At 36.9% G+C, this 14,360-nt stretch overlaps 1 protein-coding gene across 1 annotated transcript in view; it reads right to left on the reverse strand.

The window, feature by feature from the left end:
• The window catches only part of IGSF10 (immunoglobulin superfamily member 10), a 60,730-nt gene that overhangs the window by 15,328 nt on the left and 31,042 nt on the right, over positions 1-14,360 (reverse strand). Inside the window, exon 4 of the mRNA XM_027583925.2 lies at positions 6,517-6,907. Coding sequence (XP_027439726.1) covers positions 6,517-6,907 — 391 coding nt within the window. The remainder of the gene's footprint in view (positions 1-6,516; positions 6,908-14,360) is intronic.

The following is a 14,360-nucleotide window of genomic DNA, read 5'->3' on the forward strand; positions in this document are numbered from 1 at the left end:
TCAGAGTCCATAGTCTCTCATGGTTCATCTCTTCTCCGATTTCTCCCTGTTCATTTTTCCCTTCCTACTATCTTTTTTTTTTTTTAAGGGACTTCATCAAGATAAAAAACTTTCGTACAGCAAAGGAAACAGTCAACAAAACCAAAAGACAACTGACAGAATGGGAGAAGATATTGGCAAATGACATATTGGATAAAGGGCTAGCATCCAAAATCTATAAAGAACTTATCAAATTCAACACCCAATGAGCAACTAATCCAATCAAGAAATGGGCAGAAGACATGAACAGACATTTTTCCAAAGACATCCAAATGGCCAACAGACACATGAAAAAGTGCTCAACATTGCTTGGCATCAGGGAAATCCAAATCAAAACCTCAATGAGATACCACCTCACACCAGTCAGAATGCCTAAAATTAACAAGTCAGGAAACAACAGATGTTGGCGAGGAAACGACAGATGTTGGCGAGGATATGGAGAAAGCGGAGAAAGGGGAACCCTCCTACACTGTTGGTGGGAATGCAAGCTGGTGCAGCCACTCTGGAAAACAGTATGGAGGTTTCTCAAAAAGTTGAAAATAGAGCTACAAATCCTTATTTTATAGAGAAACAAGACAACGAGCTTTGTGGAACCTAAGCAGGGACAATACCCAGATACAGATAAAGCTGTGTTACACTGGACTACTGAAATATGTGCAGAAGGATTGCCTAGCCCGTGCCAGGTGAAGCAACTGAAGACAGGAACTGTCACATCTCTTGGAATGGGTGAAAAAAATGTCCAAGCAGAAGTTGATGTGACTCATTCATGAGTCTTATAGGATTATCATTAAGGCATCACAGTCAAAAGGAGAACATGTAATTATTTAGACATGACTGAAAGATGTTAGCCCTAATGGGTTTTGCTAATTATATGTGTGTGTGTGTGTGTGTGTGTGTGTGTGTGTGTGTATACATAGATATATAAGATTATAAGATATATAAGCTCTTATATATAAGATATATAAGGGCTAATATATATATATAATATATATATACACAATTTCGGGACATACTAAGATCATAGGTGGGTGGTGGACTCATTTGTATTCACTATCAAAATGATTAATTAATCAAAGCTTAGTTTAACAAAAATTCAGTACCTACTGTGTTCTAGGCACATTCTAGGAGCTAAATATAAATAAATCACATAGGATAGGAAAGGCAAAAGACATTTAATACTAATAAATACAATAAAATGTAATCCATTCTTGAATGGAATTGTGGGTAACCTGAAAGTGGTGAAATGATGATAGGTGGCCCTTGAACAACTCAGGTTTGAACTGTGTGGGTCCACTTATATGTGAATTTCTTCAATAAATATACTGGAAAATTTTTTGGGAGATTTGTGACAATTTGAAAAACCTCGCAGACAAACCACATAGCCTAGAAATGTTGAAAAAGTTTTAAAAAAAGTATGTCACAAATGCATAAAATATGCACAAATCCATTATAAAAAGTTAAAATTTATCAGAACTTATACACATACTTAGAGATGGTATGTTGAGAAAAAGGTAAGCAAAGGTACAATATTAAACCATAACTGCCTAAAATTAACTGTAGTACATGATGTACTACCATAATAATTTTGTAGCCACCTCCTATTGCTATTGAGGTGAGCTCAAGTGTTGTATCCATTTAAAAATGCTGTATGACACTAATCATCTCCGTGTAACTCATCTCTCTAGTAAATTGTGTACTGCAGTAAAAAGTGATCTCTCATAGCTCTCATGTAGTTTTCATCATGTTTAGTGCAGTATCACAAACCTTGAATAATACCATGGGACCCGTACAAAGTGCCACTAGTGATGCTGGAAATGCTCCCAAGAAGCAGAGAAAAGTCATGACATTCCAAGAAAAAGTTAATATGAGGTTTGCAGCTGTGGTTACCTGCCACTTTAACATGAATGAATCCAGTGTAAGGACCTTTGTAAGAAAAGGAAATCCCTGAAGCTGTCACGGCAGCTACACCAGCAGGTGTGAAAACCTTGCACTTTTTGCAAAATACCTTTTTAATCTTGTGTTGAAATATACAGCTTTTATATGGGTACAGGATTGCTATAAGAAAGGCATATCTGTAGACTCTAATATGATTCGAGAAAAAAGCAAAGTCATTATATGAAACTTAGAGCAAAAGAAAGGAGAAGGATCTAAGGATCTAAACCTGGAGAATTTAATGCCAGCAAAGAATGGTTTAATAATTTTAGAAAGAGATTTGGCTTAAAATATATCAAGATAACAGGAGAAGCAGCTTCCACCATCCAAGAGGGAGCAGATGAGTTGTCATACACCACAAAAATCATTAAGGACAAAGGATATCTGCCTGAACAGGTTTTTAATGTAGATGAAAGTGTCCTATTCTGGGGGAAAAAAAATGCTACAAAGGACATTTATTAGTAAGGAAGAGAAGGAAGCACCTGGATTTAAGGCAGGAAGGGATAGGCTAACTTTACTGTTGTATGCAAATGCATTTGGGGTTCATGATTAGGACTTCCCTTATCTATAAAGCTGTTAACCCCAGAGCCTTGAAGGGAAATGATAAACACCAGTTGCCAGTCTTTTGGTTGTACAGCAAAAAGGCCTGGAAGATGAGAATATTTTTTCCAAACTGATTCCATCGATTCTTTGTTCCCGAAGTCAGGAAGTACCTTGCCAGCAAGGGACTGCTTTGTAAAGTTCTTTTAATGTTGGGTAATGCCCCTAGCCACCCAGAACCCTACGAGTTCAATATCAAAAGCATCAAAGTGGCTTACTTGCCCCCAAACACATTTTCTTTTTTTTTTTTTAAAGATTTTATTTATTTATTTGAGAGAGAGAGACACAGCGAGAGCAGGAACACAAGCAGGGGGAGTGGGAGAGGGAGAAGCAGGCCCCCAGCCGAGCAGGGAGCCCAATGTAGGGCTCGATCCCAGGACCCTGGGATCATGACCTGAGCCAAAGGCAGACGCTTAACGACTGAGCCACCCAGAGGCCCCCCCCCCCCAACACATTTCTAATTCATCTTCTAATTCAGGGGGTCCTAAGGGGATCATTAGGCTCGTTAATCATAATATTCTATGGAAAGGGATATTAATTCTATGGAATAGAACCCGTGATAGAATACCATGAAAATCTAGAAGGATTACACCACTGAAAATGCCATTGCTGTTATAGGAAAAGCCATAGAAGCCATCAAGTCTGAAACAGTAAATTCCTGCTGGAGAAAACCAAGTCCAGATGGTGTGTGTGACTTCAATCAAAAGATTTACCCCAGAGCCAATCAAGGAAATCATGAAAGACTGGATATGGCAAAAAAAAAAAAAAGGCAGGGGATGGGGGAGCGGGTCAGGGAGGTGGTGGTAAAGGGCTTCAGAATATGGATCTTGGAGAAATTCAAGAGCTAATAGATACCACACCAGAGAGATTAACAGAAGATGACTTGATAGAGATTAATGCTTCCAAACCGGTGCCTAATGATGAAGACGACACAGAGAAAGCAGCGCCAGAAAACAAACTGACCTTAGACAGTATGGCAGAAGGGTTCCTATTATTCAAAGACTGCCTTTGACTTGCTTTAGGACATGGACCCTTCTGTGCTATGGGCACCAAAACTAAAGCAAATGGTGGAAGAACAACCGGTGCTGTATAGAAATATTTTTAGAAAAATAACAGAGCAAAAAGTCCGACAGAAATGGCAAGGTATTACTGTAAAGTTACAGCGAGTGTACATGCCTCTCCTGCCTCCCTTTCTGTCTCCTCTGCTTCTCTGATGCCAAGACCAGCGCCTCGTCCTCCTCCCTCATGCATCCAGTGTGAAGATGATGAGGGTGAAGACCTAATGATGATCCACTTCCTCATAGTGAACAGTAAGTGATTACCGTGCTGTAGAGCTAATGAACTTATCTGTGGTGCGTGTGTTTGCATGAAAATCCAATAACTGTATAGTAGGAACTGTGTGAGATGCTTTGGTGTTACTGCTTCAGTTTTCATTATGTCGAGTATCAGGTGCAAGACTTGTATGGAAGTGGATAGCACTTCCTTACACAGGCATGCAGTGAGTGATACTTAATATGAAATTAATGTGTTAGTTTACTTACTGTCTCATAACTTTTCTTTCAAAGAATTACATTGACATACAATATGCCTCTCTCTTGTAATCAGAGAAACTGCATTATTAGCCTATCAGCACAGGTAAGTGGTTTAAATATTTGCTCTTGGGGAGCTAAGGTGGTGTCTGTTGCCCTAAAGTAATTCTCAATGTTCAGTTAATGTTTTCTGATTTGCTTTTTAACTAATTAACTGACAACACACATACACATGCATATACACACACACAATATATATATATATAAATAAATAAAATCTTTAAAATAAAGGTGAATTTCTTTTTGACATTATCTTTTCATTTTTGATGTCTAGCATTAGTAATACATATAATATCTATAGTGTTTTATATAAGACATTATTGATATAGGCACTGACATAATTTATCAATACTGTAAATTTACACCATCTGCTTACAAGATAAATTATTTATTTGACAGAGAGAGACCCAGCAAGAGAGGGAACACAAGCAGGGGGAGTGGGAGAGGGAGAAGCAGGCTTCCCGCGGAGCAGGGAGTCCAACGCGGGGCTCGATCCTAGGACCCTGGGATCATGACCTGAGCCGGAGGCAGATGTTTAATGACATGCATTGATAATGAAGCAACAATATGATTGCTTTATGATAGCCTAGCCTGTACACTAAGGAATGTATCATTATAAAATTTTTATGGTATATAGTATGAGTCTTATTCATAATACAACACTGGAAACTTTTCTTTTTTAAACCACTTACCTGTGCTGTATTCTTATAATAAAACTAGAGAAAAGCTTTCTGAGAAAATCATAAGGAAAATACATTTACAGCACCCTCAGTTTCTTCATCTGTAAATGGAGGATTATTGTGGGGATTAAATAGAAAGCATCTAGCACAATGTCAACCACAAACTCAGTACTCCCTGCTAGCACTTGTACTCCTTCTTTTCCCTTTGATGTATCTTTTATGGTCCAGTCCAGTTTTCCTCCTTTTTAATCAAGGCAGAAGTAAATTTTTACTGACTCTGAGCTCCTATGGAACTAAATCTTCAATATAAGTATTTTGATGTTGTTCATTTTAAGACTGTCTTTTTATGTGTTTGGCATATTTGCCTAAAATATTTGCTCTTGGAGAGCTAAGGTGGTGTCTGTTGCCCTAAAGTAATTCTCAATGTTCAGTTAATGTTTTCTGATTTGCTTTTTAACTAATTAACTGACAACACACACACACACAAAATATATATATAAATATGATGGCAGCAACTTCAAACCTTTTCCACTTTTCCCAAGCTTCTGGCCTTGACCCCATCCTAGGACCCTCCTCAGTCACCTACCTCTCTTGCACCTTCACAGGGGAGGAAAAGCCATCAGATAATAGCTTCCTTTGTCTTTTCTACCAGACCCCGGAGTTCTCTTTTCTCCTCCTCCTAAGGAAAATCCTTCCACCTATGTCTGGATCTCTTGCTCTCCAGTTTTTTCAGGGGACTTGTTCAATGGGTGATCTGCCCCTTCTGAAGTGTTGTCACCCTCTCCCTCTTAATCTCTTCTCACCTTGAACATGCTCAAGGCTCTCTCATGCTTGAAGAATCCTGTGTGATTACACATTTCCATCTGGCTGCATTCTCCCTCATTCCCTCACCTCAAGCCAAACCTCTCCAAAAAAAGTAGACTGCTCCCTGCCTTCCACCTATCTCTCCCCACACAGCAATCTGTCTCCCTGTCACTCTTTCCAAAGTAACCACCCACCCCTTTGATGCCAAAATCAGTAGGTTCCTTTCAGTCATTATCTTAAAGACTTAATTATTTAATCAGATTTCAACAGTTAATAGTACATTTGGTTGTCCATTTCTGTCTCCCCTCCCCTCCAAGAATGTAAGCTCCATTATGGAGCTGTCTTGTTCATTTTTAGATCTCTGTGTTGTGATCTCTTTAGAATAACTACTTGTTGACTGAATAGATCTTGCCCTCTTCATGGCAAATTTTACTTTCCCCATCAAAACACATTTCACACACTGATTATCCGTTTGCTTATCTGTAACCCACCAGAGGCATGGTTAGAGCAGAGACAGTGCTCTTGATAGTTCTATCACCAAGCACAGGATCTTGACTAGAACGCCAAAAAAATGTGTATTGACTGAATGACTGAAAGGAAAATAAGAAAAGGGAAGGGTTTTTATGGTGTGGTAAGTAAAGAAGAGTAACACACACAGACATTCCTTATTTCCTAATTTTGCCAGAACTGATGACTGGATAGTTGACCTGAAACAATACACAAATAATTCATTAAAGAGAATTCATTACCACTAAGTTATTATTTAGTGTCCATTTTCTCTCCAGCTAAATTACCTTGGGCTCCCACTTACTGGTAAAAACCTCCAGGCAGGTTTCCTCTAATTAGGACAAAGAAATAAATAGCATATATACCTGGTTTTTCCTGTATCCAGTCAGACAACCATTTTAAATGGCAATCACAGGTCCATGGGTTCCCATGAAGATAAAGGCTTTCCAAATCAGGCATATTGGAAATCATCTCTTGAGGCAGGGAACTCAGGAAGTTATCAGACAAGTATAGGTACTTAATGAAAGATGTTTTAAATATCTGGAGGTATTTCAAAGAGACAAATGTATCTGGATGGAGCTTAGTGAGCTGATTTCCTTCCAGGTGCACCAGTCGGAGAAAGGTGAGTCCATAAAAAACCTCTGGGTTTATAAACTCAATATTGTTGTGGTCCATATGCAACCGTGTCAAGCTCCTGAGGCCATAAAAAGTATCTTTCTGAAGTTTTCGGATTTTGTTATAGCTCATTTTTAAGACCTAAGAATAAAAAATAAAAACACACACAGAAAAAAACCATTTAGTTTGTCAAAGAAATTTTCACAAAAGGGAAAAGTGTATCAATAATAAAACATTTTGGAATTAATCCAATGCAACATTATGTATATCTTGCTTGAATCCTAATTAATTCAAACAAATTAGTTGCAAATTAAATATGAGAATATCAGGGAAATTAGAATACTCATGATAATATTAAAGAGTTATTGCTAAAATTTATATATTAATGTTGTGGTTATTTTTAAAAGATTCCTTAACTCTGAGACATATATGAAGTACCTGCAGATAAAACATTAAGATATCTTATTTCTTTCAAAGCAATGCAATGAAGTAAAAAAAAGTACTGGGTAAAAGTACAGGTGAAACAAATCTGTTATGTCTTGGCAACTACTGAACCTGGATGACAATATTTTGGGATTTATTATACTATTCTTTTTACTTTTGTTATTGAAAATTTCCCTAAGTTTTTAAAAATTGTCTTGATATTTCAAGGAAATTTAAGATTTCTTGAACCTGAATTTTTCATAAAAAAGCATACAGTGAATTCATCTGTCACATTTGTAACAGTGTTGAGATATAATTCACAGGCCATAAAATTCACACCTCTAAAGTATAAATTAAGTGGTTTTTAGTACATTAATAGTGGTGCAACCATCTCCACTAAATTTAGAAAGTTTTCATCACCCCAAAATCAAAACTGCTGCCATTGGCAGTCATTCCCCACCTTCTGCCTAGCCCTAGAAAACCACAAATTTATTTTGTTTCTGTGGATTTGCATATTCTGGACATTTAATGTAAATGGAGTCATACAGTATGTAGCCTGTAGCCTTCTGTGTCTTGCTTTTTTTAATTTGCCTAATCTTTTCAATACCCAGCCCCGTTGTAGAATTATTAGCCCTTCATTCCTTTTTATTGCAGAACAATATTCCATGTGTACATATAACATTTTGCTTATCCACTTAGTGGTGGACATTTGGGTGTTTGCCACTTTTTCGTTCTTATGAATATGATTTTGATTGATTTTGCATTAAAATCAAAATAATTTTTGAATATTTCAATAGCATGTGGGTATTCTCCAGTTTCGTTTCCACTTATTAGTTGAACATACACCTTCTCCCAAAAAGAAAAGAGAAAGAAATGCTAGTAAAAACAATGATTTCTTTTTTTTTTAAAGGTTTTATTTATTTATCTGGCAGAGAGCGAGCACAGGGAGAGGGAGAAGCTGGCTCCCTGCTGAGCAGGGAGCCCGATGTGGGGCTCAATCCCAGGACCCTGGGATTATGACCTGAGCCGAAGGCAGACGCTTAACTGACAGCCCCCCAGGCACCCCACAATGATTTCATTTTTTCCCCCCTGATTTGGCCTAAGGTATCACTTTTGTTTAAGAATGCTTTTCTGGAATGCCAAGTTCCCTAATAAGCAAAGAAAAACTGACAACATAGAAAAGCTTTGACCTAAATATTACCTGGGAGTACAATCTCAAACTCAGTGTTCTCAGTATTTGTTGAAAACATGGTGAAGAGAATAAATATGTGTGGGGATTTCATGAAGGGTTGTATTTCATCTAATTCTCTGAAGACGTATATTGCAAACAATCCCTGATTAAGCCAGACTAACAGAGTCACATGCCCAGACTGGATCCTTTTGCATTATACAAACCTGGTATGATGTCAAAATGCTCTGTGAACACTGGCATTTTATCTTTTATAAAGATATTGCTGACTTATTTTATTATGCTGTATTTATTTTATGAGGAGCTTTGGAATAGAAATCAGATGTGTCTTGGGGATCAAGATGGTAGAATAGGAAGATTCTGAGCTTACCTCCTTCCATTGACAAACCAGAACTACAACTATTTATAGAACAACTATCTCTGAGAACAAATTGAAGACTTGCAGAAATTATTTTACACAATTAAGGATATAAAAGAAAAGCCATATCACATGATGGGCAAGAGGGGCGAAAATGTGGTTTAGTTGGGATCCACAATCCCAGTGTGATGACCCATAAGGGGTAGGGGGTCGTATCACAACCATAGAGGCCCTCCTCGAGGAACTAGGGGCTCAAGCCCTATATTGGATTGGACTTCTGAGCCTAGGGGTCCTGCACTGGGAAGACATATAATGTCTGACTTTGGAAACCAGTGGGGCTTATGTCTGGGAAGGCAATAAGAAACTGAGACTCTGCCCCTAAAAAGTGTGCATGTAATCTCCCTTGTTCCAAGTCCCAGGGCAGAGGCAGCAGTTTGACAAATGCCTGGGTTACACATAAAGGAGATTATTTTACAGCATATGCCAGAGGAGCAGGGACTTGCTATAACATTCTTTGGGAACAGAAGTGATGGTAGGCACCATTTCTTATTACTCCCCTTATATCTCACTGGCCCAGTTCTGGTGGGAGCAGTTTCTCCCCAAGTAACCCCCCATAGTGAGCCCCATACACTAAAGTGCCTGCAATAGTCACAACCCGACCTCACTGCCAGCCACATTGGAAGCCTGCCCCACCCACCAGGGCATACAAGCCACAACAGGAGGGTGCACACAGTCCACCCAGGGGATACCCCTGGGGCACCTCAGTTGGATGAATCACAGGGGTTTGTGCTACTGGGCCCCACAGGACACCTACATAAAGCTACTCCTCCAAGACTGGGTAATATAACTGATCTACCTAACACATAGAAACAGAAAGACAAAATGAAGCTACAGAGGAATATGTTCCAAGTGAAATAATCTACCCAAAAAATAATTCAGAATAATTACAATAAAGATGCTTGCCAAACTCAGAAGACCAAATCAACACAATGAGAACCTCAAGAATATAAAAATATAAAAAGGAACCAATCAGGGCTGAAGAATACTGAAGTAAAAAATATACTAGAGGTAATTGAGAGCAGATTAGATGATATAGAGGAATGACTCGATGTGGAGGACAGTAGTGGAAATCACTATCAGAACAGCGAAAAGAAAGAAAGAAAGACTAAATATAGTTTAAGGGATCTCTGGGGCAACATCAGGCATACTAACCTTTCCATTATAGGAGTCCCAGAGGGAGGAGAGAGAGAGAAAAAGGCATAGAAAACCCATTTCAAGTAATAATGGCTAAAAACTTCCTAACCTGTTGAATGAAACAGACATACATGCCCAGGAAGCACAGAGTTGTAAAAAAGATGAACCCAAAGAGACCCAAACCAAGACATATTATAATCAAAGTATCAACAGTTAAAGAGAATCTTAAAAGCACCAAAAGAAAAACAACTAGATATAAGGAAACCCCCATAATACTCTCACAACTGGTTTTTCAGCTCAAACTTTACAGGTGAGAAGAGAATGACAGGATATATTCAAAGTGCTGAAAGGAAAAAAAAAAATCACAAGCAAGAATTCTCTACAAGATTATCACTCAGAATTGAAGAGAGAGAAGGAGTTTCCCAGACAAGTAAAAGTTAAAGGAATTAATCAACAACAAACCAGTCTTACAAGAAATGTTAAAGGACCTAATTTAAGTGGGAAAGAAAAGGCCATAACTAGAAAAAATAAAACTATAAAAGAAATGATCTCACTAATAAAAGTAAACATATGATAAAAGTAGTGGATCGACTCCCTACATATCTAGTATGAAGTTTAAAATACAAAAGTGGTAAAATCATCTAGACTTACAATTAGTCAATGGATTCACAAAATAATAAGATACAAAATAGGACCTCAAAACATGAAACATTGGGGGGGTGGTAAAAATAGAGTGCTTTTAGAACACCCCTGAACTTAAGTGATCTTCAACTTAAAGTAGACTGCTACAGACATAGAATATTATGTTATATATGGACCTCATGGTAACCATAAATCAAATACCTATAATAGTTTCACAAAAAAGTAAAAAGGGGACAAACATAACACTAAGGAAAGTCACCAAATTACAAGGGAAGAGATTAAGAAAAACAGAACTATAAAACAACAAAATGATAAGTACATGTCTATGAATAACTTTTTATTAAAGTCCAATATAGAATGTTAGTTTCAGGTGTGTAACATTGATTCAACAATTTCATACATTACTCAATGCTGACCATGTGTAGTTACCATAGAGTGTTATTATGATACTATGTACCATAATTCATTCGCTGTGCTGTAATTTAATCTCCAGGGCTTACTTATTTTATAATTGAAAGTTTGTATCACTTAATCCTTTTTTATCTATTTCCCCATCTCCCTATACACATTCCCTCTGGCAACTACCAGTTCTCTGTATTTAAGAGTCTGTTTTTGTTTTTTTTTCTTAATTTGGTCTGTTTTTTAGATTTTACATATAAGTGAAATCATACAGTATTCATCTTTTTCTGATTTATTTCATTTAGTACAATGCCCTCTAAGTCCATCTGTGTTGTTGCAAATGGCAAGATCTTCCTTTTTATGGCTGAACAATACTCCATTGTATTTATATATACCACATCTTCATTCATCTGTCAATAGACACCTGATTTGCTTCCATATCTTGGCTATTTTAAATAATGCTGCAGTAAACATGAGGGTGCGTATATCTTTTTGAATTAGTGTTTTCATTTTCTTTAGGTAAATACCCAGTAATGGGATTACTGGATTACATGGTATTTCTATTTTTTAATCTTTTGAGGAAACTCCATATTGTTTTCCACAATGCACCAATTTACATTCTCACCAATAGTGCACAAGGATTCCCTTTTCTGCACATCCTTGCCAACAATTGTTATTGTCTTTTTAATTCTAGCCATTCTAACAGGTGTGAGGTGATAACTCATTGTGGTTTTAATTTGTATTTTCCTGATGATTAGTGATATTGAGCATGTTGTATGTATTTGCTGGCCATTTGTATGTCTTTTTTAGAAAAAGTGTCTATTCAAGTCCTCTGCTCTTTTTTTAATTGGAACTTTTTTTTTTGGTGTTGAGTTGTATAAGTTCTCTGTATAATTGGACTATTAACCACTGATCAGATATATCATTTGCAAATATCTTCTTGCAGTAGGTAGACTGCCTTTTGTTTTGTTGATGGCTTCCTTCACTGAGCAAAAGCTTTTTATTTTGGTGTAGTTCCAATAGCTTATTTTTGCTTTTGTTTTCCTTGCCCAAAGGAGATATATCTAGAAAAATGTTGCTGATGTCAAAGAGATTACTGCCTATGTCTGTTTCTGGAGCTTATGGTTTCCTGTCTCACATTTAGGTCTTTAATCCGTTTTGAGTTTATTTTGTGTGTGGTGTGAGAAAATGATTCAGTTTTATGCTTTTGCATGTAGCTGTCCCATTTTGCCAGCACCATTTATTAAGGGCACTGTCTTTTCTCCATTATATATATTCTTGTCTCCTTTGTCATAGATTAATTGACCATGTAATTAAGGGTTTATTTCTGGGCTCTCTTTTCTGTTCTATGGATCTATGCGTCTGTTTTTGTGCCAGTACCATCCTGTTTTGATTACTACAGCTTTGTAGCATAGTTTAAAACTGGGAATTGTGATATCTCCAGTTCTGTTCTTTTTCAGGATTGCTTCTTTTACTATTTGAGGTCTTTTGTGGTTCCATACAAATTTTAAGATTATCTGTCCTAGTTCTGTGAAAAATGCTATTTTGATAGGGATTATACTGAATCTGGGATTATATTAAATCTGTAGATTGCTTTGGGTATTATGGACATTTTAATGATATCTTCTAATCCATAAGCATGGAGTAGCCTTCCATTTGTTTATGTCGCCTTTAATTTCTTCCATCAGTGTTTTAGTTTTCAGAGTACAGATCTCTTACTTCCTTGGTTAAGTTTATTCCTAGGTATTTTATTCTTTCTGGTACCACTGTAAATGGGATTTTTAAAATTTCTCTTTTTGCTACTTTGTTACTAGGGTATAGAAATGCAACAGATTTCTGTATATTAATTTTGTATCCTGCAAATTTACTGAATTCATTCATCAGTTCCCGGGATCACAACCCGAGCCAAAGGTAGACACTTAACCGACTGAGCCACCCAGCCGTCCCTCTTTCTTATCAATCTGGATGCCTTTTCTTTGTCTGGCTATGCAGCTAGGACTTCCAAAGAGTACTATGTTGAATAAAAATGGTAAGAGTGGACATCCTTGTCTTATTCCTGATCTTAGAGAAAAAACTTTCAGTTTTTACCAGTGGGTATGAGGTTAGCTGTGGGTTTTTCATACATGGTCTTTGCTCTGTTGATGTACATTCCCTCTAAATTCAATTTGTTGAGAAGTTATTAATGGATATTGTATTGTCTCAAATGCTCTTTTTGCATCTATTGAGATCATCACATGGTTTTTATTCTTTCTCTTGCTAATGTGATGTATCACACTGATTGATTTCTGAATATTGTACATTTTTGTCCCTGGAATAAATCACAATTGATCAGAGTGAATGATTTTTTAAATGTATTAAAGTAAGTTTGCTAATATTTTAAGAATTTTTGCAGTGTTTTTGGTTTTGGTATCAGGGCTATTAATGGTGACCTTGTAGAATGTATTTGGAAGCTTTTCTCCCTCTTCTATTTTTTTGGAGGAATTTGGAAAGAATAGGTATTAACTCTTTAAATGTTTGGTGGAGAATGCACCTATGATGCCATCTTGTCCTACACTTCTGTTTGTTGGGAATATTTTTATTACTGATTCAACTTAATTACCAGTAAATAATCTACCTCTTATTGTTTTGAAAGATCTTCTAAGAATTTATCCAATTTGTTGGCATATAATTTTTCATAATATTCTCCTATAATCCTTCATATTTCTCTAGTGTTGGTTATTTCTTCTCCATTTGATTGAATCCTCTTTTTTGATGAGTCAAACAAGATTGATAAACCTTTGGCCCATCTTTTTATGGAACCAGCTCCTGGTTTCATCGATCTTTTCTATTTTTTTTAACCTCTATTACATTATTTCCGCTCTAATCTTGAGTAGTTCCTTTCTCCTGCTATATATATAAGAAAACTGATTTCTAGTTTCATACCAGTATGGTCAGGAAAGATGCTTGTATGATTTTTTTTTTTTTTTAAAGATTTATTTTCTTGAGAGAGGGAGAGAACATGAGCAGGCTGAGGGGCAGAGGGCAAGGAAGAGAGAATCCTCAAATAGATTCCTTGCTGAGTGTGGAGCCCAGTGCAGGGCTCAGTCCCAGGACCCTGAGATCACCACCTGAGCTGAAATCAAGAGTCAGATGCTTAACCAACTGAGCCACCCAAGAACCCCTGATTCCACTCTTAAGACTTTTGTGGTCTAATGTGATCTACTCTGGAGAATGTTCCATATGCACTTGAAAAGAATGTGTAGTCTACATTTTTTGAATAGAATGTTCTGTACATATTTTAGATCCATCTGGCTTAGTGTGTAATTCAAAGCCACAAGATCCTTGTTAATTTTTTGTCTGGATGATCAGTCCATTGATATAAGTGGGATGTTAAAGTCCCCCACTATTAT

This window comes from Zalophus californianus, chromosome 1, assembly GCF_009762305.2.
Source record: "Zalophus californianus isolate mZalCal1 chromosome 1, mZalCal1.pri.v2, whole genome shotgun sequence".
Taxonomy (NCBI): domain Eukaryota; kingdom Metazoa; phylum Chordata; class Mammalia; order Carnivora; family Otariidae; genus Zalophus; species Zalophus californianus.